This window comes from Porites lutea, chromosome 2, assembly GCF_958299795.1.
Source record: "Porites lutea chromosome 2, jaPorLute2.1, whole genome shotgun sequence".
NCBI lineage: Eukaryota > Metazoa > Cnidaria > Anthozoa > Scleractinia > Poritidae > Porites > Porites lutea.
Window position 1 is genome coordinate 50,472,809 of NC_133202.1, and position 23,061 is coordinate 50,495,869.

The following is a 23,061-nucleotide window of genomic DNA, read 5'->3' on the forward strand; positions in this document are numbered from 1 at the left end:
TGGGGGTTAGGTTGAGGCGCGCGCGGGGTCTCGTGGGAAGGGACGAAGCCACTCTTCTCTCACCCCCAAAACACATAAATAGCGACTGGGTACGAGTCTGCTCTTGGGTAAGGTCGGTTTACCCATTTGGCCGCATAAAGACCATGGCAAAGCCACAAGGTGCGCAGGAAAAGGAAAACTTGATAGTGAGTTTAGAACATGTTGCCGACATTGTCATGGTCGATAAGAGTATCATAACCATGGAAAATTGTTGTCGATTTGTTAAACTCCTTGTTACTCCTTTGCTTTATCCTTTTCATGCTGGTTCCTTTTCTTTTCAGCTTTCCTTTTGATCTGTCTAAGCCCTGAAAGCTTAAGGCGCCGAGGTGTAACATTCAGAGCCATTTGTTTGTAAATGTCGAGTACATAAGTTCAGCCCTTGCGACCCTAATCAACATCGTTTTCACGGCGCGCAAGCTACAAAACTTCACTAAATCGCACCGTGGTAACTCGATTGCGGGAGCTTCAACTAACTTTGATAGTAACCCTTTCTAACAATACAGGCTGTAATTGGCGGGAGAGATCATTTCTGTCGAACACATGGGCACAACGAACAGTAGGCTAACCATCGAGAGTACGTCCTTATTCTATTGCCATTAAATTTCTTAACCACATTCAGTGCTGTATACATAAATGGCGCTGGAATATTTGGCTGTTATTTATTGAAGACAATACGCCGCTCTAATAGTCCCTTCAACACGTACGATTTGCATAGAATTCTTTTCTTAGATTGAGTTTTGAAAGGTATAATCAACGTCTTATAAAAATCACACGAATTCGGCCGCCACTTGTGCAATCAGTCTGCAATTCTAAAACGTCCTCTACCAAATTTCCCCAATGATCCAGACGGCGGCAGCAATGGAAAGCAATGACGACGACTTTCCTCAGAATATGTACTGTTCTTCCACGGAAATTAAAAGCAGTGTCCAGTTATTGTAACAAAACTCCTTGAACAAATATTGCTTCTCTTGGAGTCTCTTCTTTGACCATTTAAGGAGGACATTTCCACGCTATTTACATGACGCCAAGCTGTCCCTTCATGCAGCTTCGAAAAATATTACTGCTTGTGTAACATGTACATTATATGAAGCTTGAGAATTTTCTCCTCTCAGATTAATTCAAAGATTTATCCGATAATATCTTCAGCCTACGAATCTTGACTCAATTTTGGTCCGTTGAAAACAGATAGTCGCATTTTTCTATACACGTCTGAATGAACAAAATAAAGTACATTTGACTTGACATCTCCAAACGGGTGAAATCTGGCCGAATTATCGTAGGGAACAACACCAAAGCCAAGTTTCTAGCTTCCATGAGATTCTCTTTTGAATATTCCGTGACTCTGAAATGAAAACCAACAGTAGTTCATTATTCGAAACTTGGGAGACTTTAGGCCACGCGCGCATTTGGTGCCCCGCTTCGGTGCCCGATTAGGATACCCGCTGGGCACTAATATGAACACCCTCCTTCTTCAAGTACCATCCCAATAATTCGGTACAAGGTCGATAGCTTCCACCGAGGCACAAAACGAATCCCTGTGTGCTCGCGTTTCTTGTTAGTTTCGAGGCAATCCACTGCATAGCACACCCACAACTCACTACGACCTAACTCAAAAAATGGTGTCTGATAACGTGTAGTATCGGGTGCCCAGTGCGTGAACACAGCACCATTTTGTGCCAGTAGCCAGGCGTGACTTGTATTCACGTAACAACAAATAGATACATATCGGATATACTGAGTGGGTGAACACTACACCATTTTGTGTTGGAACCCAGGTACTTTGCGTGGGCACCAAATGTGGACACGGCAGGCTAAGGTACACCAGATTGCCGGCTAATCACCTACGGTAAACGAAAGGTTTATCAACCTCGGAAATGCCGACCAACTGAACACGACGTAACGGCTGTTTAAAAGCAGTATTGATCGCTGGCTCGTTTTGAATTTGGTAGGGTTTTGACGATTATTCGGCTACAGCTTTTTCACTGTCAGTATAATACATCCGATGTTGTGGAACAGAACGTTCGGACATTATTTGTCCAATGTAAACCTGAGATTAAAATTGGACACTTTACCGCAGCAGTTGCGATTTTCTTAGAAAAGCAACGTACCGGTTAAGATGAAACATGATGCGCTTCACCACAGCCAAGTTATGGGGCGGCAGATCGTGAAGAATCTGCCTCAGCCGAGCTAAACGGTCATTGGCATCAACATGAACTGAAAAATACAAAGGCAAGTAAGAAAATAAGGTTGTCGTTTGAACACAAATTGAAGATTGTACCGAGCTGCTCGCTAAGGTGTTCAAGAAAACGTGCAGCAAAAAATTCAAGCCGATGCAAACTTTAACACAACGCAAGAGGTATCAGGCCAAACAAGATCTAGAGTTGCAACCGAATGCAAACGAATCCTTGCAAAGGCTAGCATTTGCCAATCTTCGCTCTCCCTCGGTTTTAGCCTGTTCCAAGCGTTCAGGTAGTATAGAGTGGCGAGAAATGAAGAGGAAATTTTCATATTTCTTTGCGCCGTCTCCACTAACTGGATGCCTGGAATAGGTTACCTCGGTTTGGGCTATTAACAAATTAACAAGTGCTAGTCTACGTAAAATCACTTTGGACGTTTACAAAATCTCTCAAAACGACTCTGCTACTCTTTGCAGCAATTAAGGTACAGTAAAACGAACAACAAAAACCTGCAACTTGTTTTGCGACATCGTTGCAAAATGAAATGAGAGGCCATGTGGCGCGTGTTACCACTCACGAGTCAATGATCTGTCTTGCAACAAAGCAGTTTGTTGATTGTTATGCGCCGCGCCGATCTCTAAAGTGGAGAGCAGAACAGAACTCGCGCCGTGATCACCGTTCTCGTATGTGAACAGAAGCCCTATCCGGTATAATTTTTGTGCCGGCGCAAAAGCTATTCGGTTTATTGTGAATATAGCTCGAGTCTCTAAACACTTCTCTGTACTCACCCATTGCTTCATGTAAGGCACTCTGAAGTGAGTTTGGAATGACAGGTTCGGGTAGTAACTTCAAAAAAGACTTGAAGGCGCCTGTCACTGCATGAACTCCGACCCCCAGCTCGGCCAACTCAAGTCCGTGGTCTGATACAGAGAGGTGGAAGTACAATTAGATTAATGTCATCGACGAATAAGGAAAACTCCAGGGTGTGTCTTCAGTCGGGCTAGACCCGATTCTCTTTTTCGAAGTATAACGTTAAGTTCTCTGCTGGAGGACTCATCGTTTCTGTAGCACACATTGTAACAAGTCAGTTCGGGGACTCCCTTTTTACTCGTGTAAAATTAATATATAGTATATTGCAGCGTTTCTACAGTGTGTCTTGTACTTACTTTCTTCCACTTTTTGCTCGATAAGGCCAATGTCAGCTTGATTACCGTTTACTCTGTAAATTCCCTCAACTTGCATTCCTTCAAAAGGAAAAGAAAAATAGCCTTATTTAGTTCATAATCTCTTGCCAGCAAACACCAGGATCGCCGCAGCAATGAGGTGGATGATGACAATTTTCGTATGGGTTCAGATGACCACAAAGAAGTCATGGACACCAAACTCTCTTACGTCTGGAGCAGATTAGACCCTTTCGCAGTCGCTCGGGCCAGAGTCACACAATACTCCCCGTCCCAAGCATTGCGTGACTCCGGCCCGAGCGGCTGCGAAGGAGACTAGGAGCAGATCGGAGGAGGCCTGCTTAACTTTATATTAGAGGATGAAACTAAGGTGAAAACTGAACAAAGACCTCTGAAACATCGAATCAAAGAAGGAAAAGCAAACTGAGCACTGGATAGCATCGACGAAGACTGAACGTTCATTCGCCTGATACTGAACACAGTGAACGCCCGCTAAGAAGAACCTAGTGGTTTAAGAACCTGCTAGCAGAAATTTAACACTTAAATACCCAAAAATATAAGAACCTGTTTAGCCAAGCAAAATCAACCTGGTTCTTATATTCGGGTTACAGGTAAATTATGATAAACCTTTTAACCAAGGAGTTTGACTTCGAGATTGCCAATTAGTCTTTGATATTACAAGAAAATGTCCCAAACTGTAATTACAAACAAAACTATTACTGTACTTCTTGTAGTTCTTATAGGCGGGTGTTTACTTTGTTAAAATATTTTATTTATGGACTTAAAACTAAACGATGCAATTTTCTCTTGATCCTCGTTACTTGACTGTTTCAAAATCGTCACTTGCTAAAACTCAGTAAATACGAATGGCGTATTGGTATGGAATTTAATAACACACAAATAGCGTGACATACCCGCGTTTTCCACAAAATCGATGCACCTGTCCACAAACACAGGAACATGGGATTCAGTATCGCAAATTGTTTCAAGCGGCTGAGCGAAATACGTAAAATTGGTGACTTTTTTCTGTCTGCTTTCGAAAAACTTGTCAATTTTCTCTTTATCTTTTCTCTTCTTTCTCTCCTCGCGTTTCTGGCGTTTTTCCTCTTCGCGTGACTTCTTCTCTTCCTTCTTCCGCTGCTTCAAGGCCTCGCGATCCTCGCGTGGTGTCTTCTTTTTCGATGAAGACCAAGCCTAAAACAAATGCAAAACCACTTTAAGCTAAGGAACATTTATGTAAAGGGTACTACAGTGTAGGCACCACTACTGCAATAAGGAATTGTGCAAATAACCTTTTTACGGATGACAGTTCTGCGCTACCGCGGGAGAAAGCTATGACAAGCTGATCAGGCTTTTAAGCTTGATCACCTTGTTTAATTTAGCGATGTAATCCAGTTTAATGATTTGCCAAGAGTTCCGCATCAAAACTCTAGACAGGTACATTTCTGGCCTATGAATACAGCAGTCTCTCTTCTTTCCTCGCTACTGTTAGGACGTTTCGCATTATTTTAGTACTCGTTACACAACACGTGATCATCAAAGTGGATACCGTCTCCATTCCTGAAACTCAGGTAGTACCACATATGACCAATCCATCGATGTCCCCAGTACTGCAGACCGTCTCAAAATTATACCACAAAACTTACCGATTTTTTTGTTTTGTGTCCTATCGGTGAACCAGGGTCATCTTCTGTTTCCTACAAAATTTAAACAAAACCGTAAATTAATGGAGGAACGGACTACGTGAGTACGTGTGTACAATTACAATCTGCGCTACTAACGTAGCCTGCGAGCAAGCTCTCCTATTTGGGTAAGCGAAGTGAGCCTCGCGAGACTCGCGCTTCACCCGCCCAAATAGGAGAGCTTGCTCGCAGGCTACTACTAACGTTAATCTCCAGACGAGTCCGTCGGAGAAGGAAGTGCAAAGTTTTTAGCTCCGGCTAAAATCATGACACCACTTTGGTCGGACAAACCTCTTTTAAACCCCTTTCTCTCTAATAAGCTACACTCCATTGACGGCTTTTCAGGGGTAGAAAGCTAATTAGCCGGCCTCCATCTCTTTTTGACTCCCCCTCCCTCCTCTACACCTTTATTCTAAAATGATAGACTGCAGTAGTTAATCACGACTCTAACACTTCATGTGGGCTGATCCGGTATGATTTATTCAGGTGCTAGAAGTTAGGATTTCTTTGTCATGTTCTGCACGACCTAGAGCTTCATGTGTCAGAGCCTTTCCACTTTGCGTTGTAGTTTTTATAGAGAATCGATACCATCTTCGCTAATTAAATAATCCTCTCCTTCAAATAAGCAGCCACCACCCAAACGTGCTTGACTCAAAAAAAAAAAAAGTAAGCCCCCCGAGGGCGGGTTTACGGTAGGTGAGTACGTACCTCTTCTGTCCCAAGATCTGATTCTCGCCGAGGAATATCCAGGTGATTTGGCTGCAATGACGATATGCAAAAGACTGGGAATTAAAAGCGAACTTCACGGGGGAACTGCTACTGTGGTGACAAAGAAGACTAGGGTGAGAGTTAAGCTTATCATGACTTCATGTACCTACCCTGAATGGTCCTTTGTGCTTATTTTTATCCTTGGTGAATTCCAAGGTTGACTCATCTTCCTGGCTTGAGGACATGGTACCAGTCCTCCTTGATTCTTTCTTGGCTAAAAATTAGTAAACACAAAGTCAAAAGGAAATGAAGTGTCTACCTACACCACTCATTGCCGGCACCTTTTTATCGGAATATGATCGCTTCAACTGAAATTTACTTATTTCTTTGCAATTTTCATTAGGGCCTTAAGGACACAACTCACTTCCAAAAATTAATTTCGGTCCAATATGGAGGTTTCATTAAACTGAGTATCTTTTCCGTATATTTTCTATTACTGGGACGAAAAACGTCGTTCGTTATAACTAGGACTTCGTTCCACTGTAATCGACGAGGCTGTCATTATGTCTCGTACTCACTCTGGATACAGAGCAATCATTTCTATGTAATCTACCCGTTTGCAGCATAAACGATAGTACAATGTACCTTTATTTCTCAATCACTTCAAGACTTTGGGAGTCGGTCCTGCCCCAGGAATCGAATCCAAGACCTACCGCGGAGGAGGTCAGCGCTCTACCGAATGAGCAAACCTCTACCGCGGTAAACTACAAGCCACAGTACATACCACCTAAAGATCATGAACCCATCCCGATGGTCCGGATGATGACACTCAGCCGTTCACTGTACTTACTTGATTTCCGTCCCGAGAAAAGCTGTTTCTTGTGTATCTCGGTGGGTACCTTAGGCGTGTTGGCTGGGCTGCGTTGCGTGCTCCGTGACCGCCGAATCACGTACTTCTTCTTTACCGGTCGCTGCTCCTCTGTTCTGGGCAGAGTAGCCTCATCACCAGTCCCTTGATCTGAAGTATTACTGTCCCCTCTTTTATCGCGTCTTTGACCGAGAACTGGCCGACCAAAAGTGTCTGTAAACCAAAGTTGATGCTCTTAAAACCCTTCTTGAGAGAATCAAGCACTACTTATTCCATCACCAGCGACTAAACATCATCTAAAGACAAAACTATTTTGGCCTCATAGCCTTAACTTTCCCGCGACCTACATCTACTACCTGAGCTGGTGAGGTTTACAATGTGCTACCTTACACCCACACTCTGAATCATCTCTGGATCATGACATTTTAATAAGACGTTTAAGAAAACTGGAGTTCTCGAAGAACTGAAGAAATCGCGATGAAGTTTAATAACGCAAATGCGCATTATGAGTTAAATTTCGTTGACAAAGCGGTGACGTGGTTACTTAAGCCTCTACTTATTCTCTTAATGCACACTGAAAAAAAAACGTGGATTTTCAAGCCCAACCAAATTTTTACTAGTGCTTGAGCAGGGTAGCCTGCTTTTGCTTTAGTGATGGAAGCGTGGAAAGAATGGTAGGTAAGATTACCGCGCGAGGGCGCTTACTTCACAAGTGATTTCGTTTTGGCCGCGGAGCCACAAGAAGAATTGGGGTGAATCAAATTATCTAGCCTGAGAAAACAGCCGACATTTGGCGACAGTGCCACTGGTTTCCCCGCCAAATGACATCTGAGAAACGAGCGAAGAAATTCCATACTGATGACGCGTCACTACCCAGGTCTGGGTAGTGACGCGTCATCAGTATGGAATTTCTGCGCTCCTTCCTCAGACGTCATTTGGCGGGAAAACGAGTGGTTGCGTCGTCAAATGTCGGCTGTTTTGTTAGGCTACAAATTATCCTCCTCCTCACATGCTGCAGAAGTGCCGCCAAAAATCATTCACCCCTTTGATATCACCACCAACTGGTCATCACCTACCTCGCCGGGATTTCCTCTCGATCGTGCTAACATCCTCAGCGGAATGCGACAGTCTCAAGGAACTTTTAAGCGTGACTTTTGCGTGCTGTTTGGGTTTTTTATCCGATGGATTGGGCTCCTCCACGATAGCCACAGCGTAAATTGTCGGCCGTGGCTTGTCCGAGATGTTTAATTTGTTTTTTAAAGCGTCTTGCACTTGTGCATATTCTGGATCGCTCACATCCTGAAAGAATAACGCGATCACGTTAACTGGACCCTTTCACTCAAGGTGGTCAATATGGCGAAATAACACGCCGTTCTGACTCATCCACTTTTTGAACAAAAAAGGTTGGTTTGTTAAGTGACTTCATGTTCACGTAACTGGACCCTTTTACTCAGGGGGGTTACGAGGATAGTTTCGACTTGTGGTCAGGGGGGTGGGGAGTAGAATTTCCAACCCAGAGAACTTTTTCTAAGACGGATTAAGACAAAGCAAAGAAACTTTCAGGCGCTGGTTATTCAAACTCTGGATTGCGCATTTCTATCCAGCGGATAAGTGCAGTGAAACTTACGTATAGCGGTCACCCCTGGCAGATGACCGTGTGACCGCTATATACAGGTTTCCTTTAAACTCTACTGGAAGTTAAGAATAATGCTTTTATGTGAAAATAATTAATCTATTTACATTAACAGTTGCATAACAAATACGAGAAACAGCCTCTTAAATTTGTAAGTATTAGGGACGCCACTTCGTTATTCAATGCAGCATAGATATGTATCCAGATAGCGTTATAAACTGCTGGGACCGTGTTAGTTTTGCAAATGACCTCATGCAAGCTACATAAGGTCACCATGTCATACCTCCTGCTGTGCAAGCGGTGCCTCCACCTCAGAACCCTTCCGGTTCAGATCAGGCACAGATGTGTGAATGTCCTTCTGCCGAGCGTTCATCTTCACCCAAACATCCTGTGTCGGAATGGCCACTTTATTGTTAAAGAAATTGATCTTTTCCTTCACTCGCAATGCATACGGATCCTCCACAGCGATGGAGGAAGGTCTGGGACTAATATCGTCTACTGTAGAGTAGTGGTTCTCTTCTTTGCGGTCCTCATTCTTGAAAGTGTTGTACCCCTCGTCATCATTGCTCCTCAGCGTATCTGTCCCCGAATCCGCCGGAGGGAAATCCTCACTCAAATTGTAGTTTCTCTTAGGCAGGGGTGGTGGGGTGTCGTGCAGCGCCGCTGTAGGGGTCTCTCGGGCAGTTTTTTGTTGCTGGAGGAGATTAGCGTTCGCGTAGAGCGAGTTTTCGATCAAGTTCACCTCGCTGTCGTTCATCGTGGTTAGTTCTTTCGACTTCCGGAACGAGCGCTTCCGGGAAAGATCGACCTGAGCATAAAGATCTTCTGTCTTGTTTTCTCTCTTCTGCCAAACTTCATTATTTTGCGGTGTGCCGCCGGTTATACCACCACCCCTTTGCAAACTGAGGAAAAGCGCAGTCGGCGTCGATGTAGCGTAAGGCTTTAACTCGTCAGAACCGCTCGAGTCTCTCGCCTGGCTTGTGCTCTTTACGTCTTCTATGGAACTGTAAGCTGGGATCTGGTTCCCCCTCTGATACACAGCATACGGGTTGATTTCCGATTCGTCCAACGTTCCTTCGGACATTCGCTGAAACAGTTTTGGCGACACTGTCTGTCTCTCACTGAGGCTTCGTCTTCTGTTAATCTCGTCTTCGACGTTCACGGGTTTCTTGCTAGGGGGTTCCGGCAGAGGGTCGTGCTTGCGGCGAATGGAATTCTGCAGCTGTTTCTGCGACTGTCGAAGCTGCTGCTCGTTAATAAACTTTTGATAAGCCAACTCGCTGTCTCTTTTCTTCTCCCAGACTTGATTGAAGAACGCAGCAAACGCACCAACTACAGCAAAAAATTAAACGAATATCCTTGAGATTAAAGCACACGTTTGTGAAAAGCTTAACTTTTACGGGCTTTTTTGGGCAGATGTAAGAGTGTATTATATAATGTCTGTAGTTAATTTTTATCTGAGGTAATTTTTGTTTTTCTGTTGTTTCAACTTCATTAGCATACAATACCATACCCGCCAAAAAAGAAAAACAAAAATTACCTGAGACAAAAAATTAACTACAGGTACAACATATATCTGATCATGAGGCTGGTTCCGCGAAGGCCAAGATGAAGTTTACTCTTTGTTCCAATTGGCTACGCGAGCGCGCGGGATTGGGTCACCTTGCCCGATCGGGAACGATCACTTTTTCTGGCAAAAAAAAAGAGTACTTTTTTGGCCATATAATAAGTCCAAGTTCACTGATCAAGTTTTAACAAACAAACTTGGTCAAACACGCATAATTATGGTCACAAGGATAGCACTTTTTTACAACGCCCTATCTTAGAATTTTGGTGCAACTCAGCAAACACGTACAAAATAAAAAGGAAAGAAAAAAGATACCCTGATGCTGGAATTGAGAAGAAGTTGTTTGAAATTTGGCAAAGAGTTTACTGGCAAGATTGGTGCCGTCAGCCAATAAGCTAGCCGCCACGTGACTGTGGAACACAACACTGGCTCCAGACGCGCTCCCTGTTACAGCTAGCACCTGTATAGGTACTTGAGGAATGAAACTTGAGAAGCCACTGTAAGAAAAAATCAAAATTTGACAAAAAAATCAGTCACATAAGCAAAGAAACATTCTGATGAGCGGCTTCGGTAGTTACATGTCTACAGAACCAAGTATAATTACAGGGTTCCTACTCTTTTGAGCTCTTAAAATTCCATGATTTTCCATAACTTTTTCCAAGACCTTTTCAAGTTTTCCGTGACCTTAGGTTTAGCTGTCACTTTCGGAAATTTTCAAAACCTTCCTAGTTTCAGGGTAGTTTTTGACCTAACTCAGTTGAAAAGAAACAAACTCTGGTGGCCAGCAAAATGCGTGCTGCTTGCGCTGTTTAATAACTCGTCTCTATCGTACATTGTCCTTACTTTGACATCTGCAGCAACTAACTTACAAAACATAACTAGCATTTTCCCTGACATTCCAGGACCAACAAGTAAATTCCATGACTTTCCAGGTCTGGCAAATTAATTCTTACATTTTATGACCTTCCAGGTTTTCCATGACCCGAACGAAGCCTGCATTAATTTGTAGTCTCCATGAAGAATGAGAAAGAAAAAAAAAGAAAATCTTCCACCTTCACAGTCTAGCAATTATGAATCCCTAAGAAATTTGTATTAAGGATGACTTCAGCCTTCCTGAAAATTTTGGCCGTTATCTCAGCTCATGGCGGTGAATTACAAATGCTATGGTACAGGAAGAGGGGAGGGGGGATTACCTGAGTGTTCCAAGTGACGCTTTCCGTATTGCTGAGTACACCAGGATGTAACCATGGTACATTTGGTAATTAAGACTGTAAGCTCCTAAAAAAGTTGACAACGGGTCAGTCCTCTATTCTATTCAACAATCCATTTTAATTACAGTCGAAGCTCCATTTGATACCACAAATCTCCTAAGCAGCCACTTCCTATAAACAACCACCTATCCTAATCACCAAGCTTTTCCCAGTCAAAGCTTTATTGTTGGATCCTCTGGTAAGCGACCGCGACCACTTTTTAGGATGACGGTTTCACAATTTTCCATTGTTTTTAAGCTCTTCTAAACAACCACCAGATACAATGGTCTGGTCTTTGTGTCCGCTGTTTGTACTACACTACCCTTTAAAACTAAAGTCGAGAAACCTGGAGACCTCCTGCAGCAGTTTGACTCTCGTAAGTGACCACTAACTCTTTGCATTTGAGTATTCACTTACACATGTACACACAGGGGATAAAAGAGTAATAGATTGCAAGACTGTAAAGACAAGGTAGTTGAACAGGTCACAAGTCTAAACTGTGGAATATGACAAGTAACAAATACCAACAGACCCTGAAAGTTAAACATTGACAATGCAGAATGCCCAAATTAATGCATACCATTCATAATTTTCAATAAAAGCAGACAGCACATCACAGAGGATTTAACCCTTTAAGCCCCAATATCCACATACAAATTCTCCAAACTGATCTCTATACATTTCCTTAAAGAATGAGTTGAGAGAATTTGATAAAAGATCAAAGTATTTTTCTTAGGTGATCATTTCATTAATTCTCATAACCCCATCTCATGATAATGTATGGGTATCATTAGGAGAAAATTGCTGTTGGTCACGATTGGGACTTAAAGGGTTAAGAGATCTTCCTTCTAACTCCTGCTACTTACGGTGATACGAGGTCAGTGTGATCTGAACCCTTCTCTTATCAAAGCCAAGGTATGTTTCCAAGATGATGGTGTCTGGCCTAGTTGAACTTCGCCAACAGTTTTGATGATGAAGCAGAGGACCAAGGATCAATTCAACTGGGTAAGGATCACCGCACATTGCACATAACATGATCCTAAAATAAAACAAAGAGAAAACAGCTGAGGAGAATGTCATTCGGGTTACAAGAAACAAACAGATCAGTGACTAGCAGTAACAAACTCCTGTTTGAGCTTGCTGAAGTAAGCAATCTACAGAGTAGCTACATGCACATTATGTGTACATTGTAAGCTTGGCTGGGCAAAAATTTTTTTTTTTATCTGACCCTTGGTTGAAAAATAACAATTATTCACCGAAGTGGAGGTGGTTAGTCGGGGGATATTTACCGAACTGCGAAGCAGTGAGGTAAATATCCACGACTAGCCATCGACACTGAGGTGAATAATTATTTTAGTATATACTAAAACAGTGAGATAATTGAGCACAAAAACGACGATTTTTAACTCAAATACTGTTGCCAACGATTACAATTTTGGCGCGTAATGACCGGGCGGCCGCGGCCGTCGCTTTTTCTTGCCGACAACTAAAACTTTTGAAGGCATTTGTTTAGCTCTTACGGGGAAATTTCTTCAAAAGGAGTTGTGAATTCTTTTTGTATTTAAAATCATTCTATAAAAAAAGATTATTAAATTTAGTTTTAAGCTTATTTATGAACAACTCAACTAAATAAAGTAAGCAAGACTTCAGCTTAATTTGCATTTGTAAACAAAAAACTTTTTCACCGGTTTTATCGATAAATTCGTGTCAAAAAGAGAAAGCTTTACCTGTTAAAATTTCCAATCCGAACTTTGTCACCTTCTTCGTGTATTTCGGAAACAGCTGGCTTGATTAGTTGTGAAATTTCTTTGTTTGTTTACTGCAGCAAACCGGGAAGGCATTTTGCTTGCAACTTACGCGAGTTTGCCGTCGCTCGCTCCGAGGAACTGGAGATGAATCAGTGAATAGTGCAGGATATTCACTGATTGAGTAGCCAATCAGAGCGCGCGAAAAACACTATCCACTGTTTTAGTATATACTAAGTTAATATATTCTTTAGGTACACTGGCAACCAATTTGTTGTCAGACTATGACCACCACCATTTCATGATTACACTTGGCTTAAGAACTGCCATTTGTAATCATTAAAGGGAACGTGTCACAGCAATTACAGCCAAGTCATGTACTTACTATAAAACTTAATGTTGGCAAAGAAATACCCACTTCACAGCTTCACTGCACAGAAAATTAATGTTTTTTTCTAGTCAATATTTTAAGTTATTTGTACTACATTTCACACAGTTTGGTCTAGCCATTTTCTTAAAGTCGAATTTAAGCTGAAAGGCTATTACAGTTCCCCTAATATTTATTTGTAGTCAACAAGTTTTTTTACTTCAAGTCTGGATCACTGTCCTTTAAATCCTCTGTTGACATGTTTGCTCGAGCCTGTTGCTTCAAGTTCTCTAACAGTCCCCTCATGGCATCCACCACTTGCGTTTCATGAATCATCTTCCCAGCAGAAAAGCGCGCTACTGGGATGTCGATGAAGGTTGCATTGTACCTACAATGATGATGACGGTGTGACATTACTAACATATCAAATGAGTAAAGAAAAGTACCAACATAAGTTTTGCTCCTAACAATATTCAATACATTTATCATGCGATAACATTATGAGAATCAATAAAATGATCACCAAAAGAAAATAGATCTTGTGATTATTGTGATATTTTATCAAATTCTCTATAACTCTCTAAGGAAGTGTATAAAGATCAAGCTGGAGAATCTGTATGTGAATGTTGGAGTTTAAAGGTTTAAGTAATAAAGGATTTATTAAGCAGACCTTCTGATCAGCCAATATGCAATTTCTCCAGGGTAGTCTTACTGTCATTAGATTCAGGGCAAGAGACTCTGCATTGTTTCCACAGCATACTACAGTAACTTTACATAATTTGGCATTCATGCCTGTTTTTTTTCCAATTAGTGATGAGATATCTTTTGGATTATGTGATTTGATGTGATTTTAGGTTAATTGTGTAATTGTACTATCACATAATAAATTATGAGAAACCCTTTCCTAATACGGTATGTATAAACATAGTAGCAAGTCCCTATATGTATTCTTCCAACCCATACATTGCTAAGCTCTTCCAGTAAAATATTATTGTGGAATTTATGAAGTTTCCAAAAAGTAAAAAGAAACAAGAATATATCTGCATTGTAATAAAATGAACAAAAAATATCTACATATATACGGTAGCTTCACTTATCCTAGGAGTGCTCAATGCATAAAAATATGCAGAGCAAAATACAAATGCAAATGTAAAGGAGAACAACTTCTTTGCAACCAATCACAGAATGCACTGCTCCAACCGCCCATGAATTTCAAATTTCCACCTTAAAACAGAAATCTGTTTTCACAATTTTTCAGTCTGGTGATCACTTAGTGGGTGAAACTCCGAGTTACAAATCTGATAATTTCCATCCTGTGCATTTGCACTTGCATAAATTGTAATAAAAATTAATAGTTTCAAGGAAATATCACTCGTCTGTAATATTAAATTCCACAGAGTTTTAATACATTTCAGGAGTAGTGTTAGCCAGGAGTTTCTCAACATAAGGCTGCAAAAGTGCTATTTTACTCACAGCAAATAACACTACTAAAACAACTAACAAAACAGAACTTAAGTCGAATGCTGTATGGTAAAAATCTTAGCAATACTGGCCACCCATACCTGGAACACAATTCCTGTCCTTCTTTTCTCAGGTGATGAATAATATCTTCATTATTTGGACTTCTGGCCAGGATGATGAATGTTGGAGGGAGTATCAGAATGGGGTTTGACTCATCAACACTGTCATACTTTGATTTGACACTCAACTCATCCAAACAATCTCGAACAAAATCCAACGACTCCAGAGATCCATAAACACAGAAGCAACCCACTGTATGAACATCAAAATGGTACCATTAAAATTATCCTGTGGTTCGAATTTTAGATTAAGTTGACGTTTTTTTTTTTTTCATTTTAATAACTTTCTTATAAGACACACTTCAAAGTCAAGGGCACGGTTTACAAACTGTACATATTACATGAGCTTTTTACAGTCTTTTGAAGCTCTCTTAACAGTCAGACATGTACTCATAAACAGCCAGCTTCAGTTGAAGACATGTTTTCTACTTCCTATGGGTGTCTGCTTAAAGGAGCTACAATCAAACATGTATCAAGTGAAGCACTATTAAACAGCCATCCTCTATTAGGCAATCACTTACCAAAGTCTGGATATCATTAATTTTCCCTTAATTATTGCAAAACAAATTTGCATTAAGCTGTAAACTCTACTAAGCTGCCAGTAAGAAATTCCCATGGGGTGAATGCTTAATACAGGTCTGGTCTGACTGTATGTCACAAGAATATTGCTGTTTTACATTACTGTAGGTCAATTCCGTGCCAATGTCCTTACTTAGTACCTTTACATGTACCCATAAACAAAATGTTCCTGTACAGTCATGAAGAAGGTATCAAACAAGAATTATTTCATCAGGGAGCACTAACCACAATAATTTGTAGTTGATTTTTTCAGGTATTGCATTAAAGCTTTTTTCAAGTTGAAATCCATGTCCATCAGTAGCAACAGACAACAGAAGAGAGCTTCTGTGCTTAAATATGCATGTAGTCTTAAATAACAAAACTGGGCCGTTATGTTTGGAATTCTTTTGACGTGAACACATGTCTTAGCTCTTTAAAAGATAGCAAATAGTATGACATAATTAAGGGAACTTCAACATTACATATACTCGTGTCTTCAACGAGAACATTGTCAAGCAATATCAGAATAAGATAAGATTTTGAGCTTGATAAAATAATAACATTGACAAGTAAATTTCAAGCACACTGGTGAAATTTAAACTTGTTGGGTTACAAAAAGAAAACTTTTGAGCTTCTTCAAACCTGAGAATTTGTTTTGAATTTTATAGCACTGCCTCACAAAGCAAAGTTGTCATAGTAAATAATAAAAGAAAAAATCTTTTCCTGTCTGATGGGTCCTAGCTGACGCAAATACACGTCAGTGCTGATGCTAGATGCATCTGAGAAGAAGCAAACATGCATCTGAATTGTGACTGACTGTGTGGTTCCCTTAACTGTGTTCTGCGCTGTACCTTGTGAAGTCATGTCAGTCCCTTGAAAGGCATATTCTGGCAGATCAACATCACCATCAACAATCTGATAATCCAGTTCATACATGCGCCCATCAAGAGCAAACTCCAAACCATCGGTGTCTCCATAGGAACACTGGGTCTGTACAAATTTTTACAGACATGTCAATTACCAAACAGACAACACATGTCAATTAAGTACTATTGTGTACAAAAGTGACACCTTACAGAAATTCAGGCATTTCTTTTTTTAGCACTTATGGGCCATTTTACAATTGTGTTCTCGGTGCCCTGGGCTTTGAAACGAAGCAAGGCTAAAGATACCCTTGTTTTGTTACAAACATTCAGGCTTTTCACATGTAGATGATCATGTTCACAGGCTTGTTAGTTAGCATATGAATAACACAATTTGCACAAGAAAAGATGGAGGGTTTGTAACATAAGAAGATCACCTCCAGCCTTGTTTCTATTCAAAGACCAAGGCACCGAAGCACATAACTGTATAAGGGCGGGTACAAACTTGGACTGGACCGACTCATTTACAAATAGGGAAAACAATGGGTACCATTGTCTGGTATGTATGTAAAGAGGTGATCTGAATCCAAGTTTCATACCTGCCTTCTGTAAAGTGGCCTATTAATTTGTGATTGAACAAAACAATTGGAAGGTGCAAATGCAAGACTGGGAGGGTCATGAATTATTACAATATTTTATTTCTTACAGCACCACTTTTACAACAAATGGCAAATGGCTGCCAATGATCTGACACTAGCGACCTTTAGTTTGATTACAGGTACAAAATCAAGTACCAGTACAACTTGGGAATTTAGAGCTTATTGTACATGTATCTCCTGAACTACAGTATTTCTCTTTGCTGTTGCTGACTAGCACAGAAGTTAAAGTCAGGGATAAGTTTGGTGTATGACTGAATGCATTTGTTATTAGCAGTGTTTTAAGCATAGTTCTTGGTTTTTACACAACAATATTCTTTGAATTTACATTTACCTAATGCTTATAATACGCACCCTTATTTCACTCTCCATTGCTTGAGCAAAGCCAGCACTTCCCAAAATCACCAAATTTATTTGGCTGTCATCACTGTCAAGTGTTTCACTGCTATCCATAAAATGAGGTCTGTGAAAGATAAATACCAAACAGTTTACCTTCAATTCAAATCCTAAACAATCAGCATCAAATTTCTCCCTTTTTAAATACACAATAAACAAGAGGTCATAAGTTTTAAGAATATAATCAGTCAGGAAACATTAGCTTAATGACATCACATGTAGCCGCTTCATGTACACGCAGCCACTACTTTGAAAGGAAGAATTGTGATTGAAACCTGACAAAAGAAAATGTAAATCTAACCAAAGAGATTTTTTAGTGATATATTTGTTCAAAGATGACAATTGCTGTTCTGTTCAAACATCACAGTTTGGGTGAGTGTCTAAATGGAGCCGCAAATAACAGTGCATCATCAGACAATGTCTGGCCAAATTCTCCCAGCAGTTAGACATGAGGACCAGACAGCTCAAAAAACCAGAGTAATTATCATTTTGCACCTGAGGATTAACATTCTACACGTAATGACCCTTTAAGTCCCAATAGCGACCAACATTAATTTTCTCCTTACAATATCCATACAATGTTAAGAGATTAGCTTATGGGAATTAATTAAAAGATCACCAAAGAGAAAATGCTTTCATCTTTTCTCAAATTCTCTCAACGTATTCTTTAAGGAAATGTATAGAGATCAGTTTGGAGAATTTGCTTGTGGATATTGGGGCTTAAAGGGATAAAGAAATGTATTTGTCAACACAATGTAAATGTAAATCTGGCACTTTTCTGATTTGTCATTTAAATGGTGATGTGTTTGGACATAAATCATGTCCTTTCTAAAAAGAAACATTATTCCGCATAAATGGGACTCAGCAGCCTGTTGGGCCCTATGGTATATATGCTGACATTGAAGCTCCCTGTTAAATAATTATATAATGCAAAGAGGAAACTGTTACCCTTTCATCCAAGACATCATGTTACATTATAACAAAAGTTGGGACAATGAAATGTGATGGAAAACAAATTTATCTGTGAGTCTGCAATAGTGTGAGTCCATAGTTAAGCTACAATAAAACAGGCATAAAAAACGTGCAACTTGTTTTGCAATATCGCTGCAAAATTAGCTGAAAATCAATGCTGTGTGTTTTACTAACCTGTCTTGCAACAAATCAGGTTGTTACAAGTTGCATGAATACTGACTTCTGATTGGATAAAATTACACACAGTCACACTACACATGGGAGTTACGCCACTTGTTGCAAAAGAAGTTTGCCTTGGGCCAGTAAAATGCGCTTTATCTACATGTACGTGAACATATTTTAATGTAGAGAGTTGAGCTACTCTCTACTTTACAGGGTTCATACAAAAAATTGCAACCATTTCTTATGGACTTTTCAAGGAGCAAATTTGATTTACAAGGACTACCTACCACGAATATAAGTCACAGATTTGTACATAAATGCACATTCCCAACCCAAGCTAACGGCCAAAAAGCATTAAAAAACACTTCCCAGGCCACTACATTCAAAGTTGAGGACAACTCAAGGACTTTTCAAGGACTAGCACAGAAATTTAAGGACTTTTCAAGGAAAAATGGAATTCAAGGACTTTTCAAGGACCACATTCGACTTTCAAGGACTTTTCAAAACTTGGAAAACCCTACTTTAGGCACAACCTTACGGGTTTGTCTTGTGGGTGGTAAAATGTACAACATCGCTATTTAACTTGTCTTGCAGCAACGTTGTAAAAAAAGTTGGACACCTTTGTTGCCTGTTTTACCATAGTATTATGGGAGTTTTTTTTTCAGTCATAGAATTTAGTTGCCTTACAGTAGAACCTCAATATAATAAAGGACCAAAGGACTCACAAAATATGCCCGCTATAAAAAGGTTTCAGTATATCGTTTTTTTTTTTCCATACATTTTACATCCTAGGGTGGAGAATATCATTTACTTTACCAAGGACTCTGTTATACAGAGATTAATTAAGTCAACGTTCCATTGCACGTGGAATTACTTGTTTTCCATAATAGAAAGGTCTCTGTTGAGGCAAGAGCTGACGTCACAGGGCTGGAGGGTGTTAAAAGCACTGTGACCCTTAAAATTTTGGCAGAAAATAATTTGTCACTGTTATTCATACAGTATATTGTTTTCACTGGATCAATCTAAACACATTAATTAAAATGAGTCACAATATTATTGAAAATATTATCCTTCTACGTACAGTCATTGAAGTTCTCTTAAGCAAACAGTGCTGCTTTCTGCCCCCTTGATAAAGCCAGTTAATAGCACCATTCTCGAAAGAGGAAAGCCCTAATTTAGACAATAATATTTTCAGTTTTTCAATGGTGTCCAATATTATAAGAGCGCCAACTTTTCCGCTAAGAAAATGAGTTCATAACTAAAAATATCCAGAAGCTGAATTTTTGAAAAAAAAAACACCCAACTGGTCAAAATTCTACTTTTACCCTGAGGAACAACAGGCGGCATAAACCACTCTTCATGCAGTTCGCTTTTGTTCAAAGTAATGGTCAGGTGTAGAATCTAATTCTTATTTATGAGTTAATTCAAAATTTGCCTTCTGCTCACTTATAACTGACAAAGCATGACAATAACTCCCCTAAATTGTCGTAAATAATACAAACTTTTAACACTATAGACGGGACAGCTTTTAATGAACTGAAATGAGTGAGAACAATAATATTTCGATATCCATACTTTTGGCAACTAATAAGAAATTTTTAACCATTCTATTTTCAAGGTCTACAAATACTACTAATTTAAAAAAGTAAGAATAAGCCCCAGAAGAAATATGTTTGAGTACCAAAAAAAAGAAAGAAAGTACACAGTTGATGAGAAAAAAAGAAAATCACACAGCAATTATTCAATTTTTGGCTCGAAACTCTGTCACTTATAATTAAAATTAACTGTCTGAGACCGAACCATATGTCTTTAACAGGTAAAAATCCTCTTAAAAATTAAATCCCAAAGGAAAACAGAAAATTTCAAAAGTACATGATAAACATTTTTTATCCAAAAGAGTACAACAGAGGTTAAAGGAATCAACTGAACAGCTGCTATCTTGTCATATAGAGACAGATGTTCTGCATGAAAAATCGTGAACAAGAAGAAATACGTACATATCATTTTAGGTTTCCAAAACATCGCTTTGACTCCTACAGAAGTGTGTTAAAAAAAGAATTTAAAACAAAGAAATGTAATTATTACATTTCTTTCTTTCTTTCACTGGAATGTAACAGCCACAGTCAAAACATGTGCAAATATTTTGAAACTCGAACCGGCAAATATAATAATGAACTGGACATTTCTGTGTACTTATGGAAAATTTCAATCATGTTGAGAACGTTGAACTTGCATAAAATAATAGGAATACAGTATGGTGAAGGAAGCGCCTGGATTATCATTAAAACACAAAGTTTTGGTCGAGTTAAGCTTATAAAACATCTAGTGAACGATTTTACCTTCATTTGTAATTTCTACTGAGTGAAAAATTGATTATGAGCTAATAAGGTCACTGAAAATTGTATGGGTTGTAAGTTAAATAAGATGTCATATGGTAGATTACCTGTATGTGGTCGTGGCGACTATCTCCTGCATGAGACGATCTCGACACCTCTCCGCACCACTCAAACATCGTGTTGGGCTGTACAACAGAGCAATGTGATTTATCAAGCCGATTTCCCGATCGCTATCGAGCTTGTCGAGCCGTTTATAGCGATCGTCTTCGCTGAGGGCGTCTTTGATCAAACGCATGTCTTCTTGAGAGATAGAAGGGCGCGTATTAGGTTCCAGTTTTGAAAACAACCCCGCTGATTCAAACAACAACTCCTGAAAATCGGCTTTAGCTTTCTCGGTTATGTCACGACGATAGGTGTCGAAAATTGTTGTTTTGTCCGTGTCGTTCAGGTACTGAAAACTTTCCTCGTTTTGAAGCAGCACGGCTGCATCGACCCACATCGTACCGGGCCTAATCTTAGGAGTTAGCTCCAAAAGTTTTCTGAACTCATTCATCATTCGTATGCGTTTTTCCTCGGCTTTTAACTTCACTACATGATTCTGAAACACCGTTTCTGCTTGCGGCAAAGCGAGAATATCAAAAGGTACACGCAAATCGTCGGTAAGCAAGTGATCGCTTTCATTCCAAGCAGTGTCTTCGGGCAAGATGATCATCCATTTTAAAAACTCTCTGTGGTTCCGAATTGCCTTTTGACAATTTTGCCAGTTCCACTGACACAGATCCATCGACGAAGCACTCGGCATAAGCTCTTCCAGAGCGCTAGGAAGCCTAGACAAGTAGCCATTCAACTTTCTTTCTTCGAACTCTTTCCTCAGTTTTCTTATGTGCTTATTGAAGAGTCTCTTGCACGCTTCGAGCCCGCATAGATCGCGGTGAATTTGAAATTCCCTTTCATTCTCGATCAGTTTTTTCGTGTTTTTCCAGATCACACGAAAGTCAGTCACTGTCCTATCTATAAGCCTTTGAAAGTCCTGTACAGCTTTGCCAAAAATGTCTCTCTGCGTTTTCTGAGCTTCAGTAAAAGGAATTATTTTTGAACGAACCCTTCCCCGCTCGACGAGTTGGGCCAAAACTATAAACGCGAGGTCAACATTTACGTTCTCGTGAGAAGAGGTCTCGATGATAGGAACGTTCAACTTTTTCGACTGAGCGAAACGATGTACTTCCTGCAATAAGTTAAGCTGTGTATCGTCACATTTCGTAGCCACAAGAACGAATGGTTTCTTGCTCTTCTGCACGTATGTGAGAATCAAAGACAGCAGTCTCTCTTGTTGCTCTTCGAGCCGTTTGGATTGAGTCGCTTCGGCATCATAAACTACGATGAATCCATCGACAGTTACCTTTCCGCCAGGTAAACAGACTTGCTCGTAGTCATTCTGCAAAGCTACTTGATCTCGGCTAATATACATCAGTTTTTCTGGGGACGAAAGTTTTGAAATCGCACATCTCTTTTGATACGGTGCAAGTCCACCTCGAGATAAAGGCATGAGTGTTGCATCGTCGATAAATTCAGTCTGCTCTAACACATGAATTCGAAATTCACTCCCGTCTTCTGCTGTCTTTGAAGCAGAACCCCAGTACAAGAAGTGATCGTTATTCAATACCCTGCCACCAAAATCAGAAGAACTGAACACCGAGGAGTGTTCAGTAATGTATTCGTCGGCCAACGGCCGCACAAACCGATTACACAAACACGACTTTCCAACGCCATAAAAAGCTTGATCTCTGTCTAATCCAGACAAACCAACAACGGCGACATTTACGCTTTTGGGTTCGCTCCCTTTCTTGGACATAACGATGCCCGAAAGCCGATGCAAGAATCTTACTTGTCTCAATCCGCTATCACCAAACAATCGCCGCCATTTTCAATTTTTTTGTTTAAGGGTCGGTAGTCACGTGACCGATCTTAAATGTGAGCCTGTTGTAAAAATACAGATGAGCTCACAAGCTTCAAGACGGGCGGTAAGCGAAATATAGCCTCGAGCAAGTCATTCAACCGATAAAAAAACCGCCAACGTAAACTGCACAGATGTGAAGACTCACAAAACATACACTTCAAATGAGTATCAATGGTCTGTTTTGTGATGATTCTGACCGGAAGTTTACAAAAACGTGGGGCATTCTGCGAGGGGGCGCGGAGCAAAAAAAACCGGAAGAAGGGTTTATTTAGTGCAAACCACGCGATTTTTCGGTGCTAGAAAAACAACCTAAAAGCTTTTCGGAATATTGGACTTTGTTGCAATCTCAGTAGGATGAATTGGT

The 23,061-nt window shown here is 40.2% G+C and overlaps 1 protein-coding gene across 1 annotated transcript; it reads right to left on the reverse strand.

The window, feature by feature from the left end:
• Positions 1–549: 549 nt before the first annotated feature.
• LOC140928946 (rho GTPase-activating protein 5-like) lies at positions 550–22,835 on the reverse strand. Its single transcript, XM_073378747.1, has 19 exons — positions 20,848–22,835; positions 17,229–17,337; positions 16,207–16,345; positions 14,780–14,990; positions 13,438–13,605; positions 11,972–12,144; positions 11,049–11,133; positions 10,171–10,352; positions 8,572–9,620; positions 7,732–7,954; positions 6,638–6,868; positions 5,958–6,061; positions 5,788–5,838; positions 5,044–5,094; positions 4,312–4,591; positions 3,383–3,460; positions 3,005–3,136; positions 2,148–2,253; positions 550–1,381 (listed from the first exon to the last, which is right to left on the reverse strand). The coding sequence occupies exons 1-19, from the start codon at positions 22,590–22,592 to the stop codon at positions 1,201–1,203; spliced, it is 5,298 nt and encodes a 1,765-aa protein (XP_073234848.1). The 5' UTR covers positions 22,593–22,835; the 3' UTR covers positions 550–1,200.
• Positions 22,836–23,061: the final 226 nt, after the last annotated feature.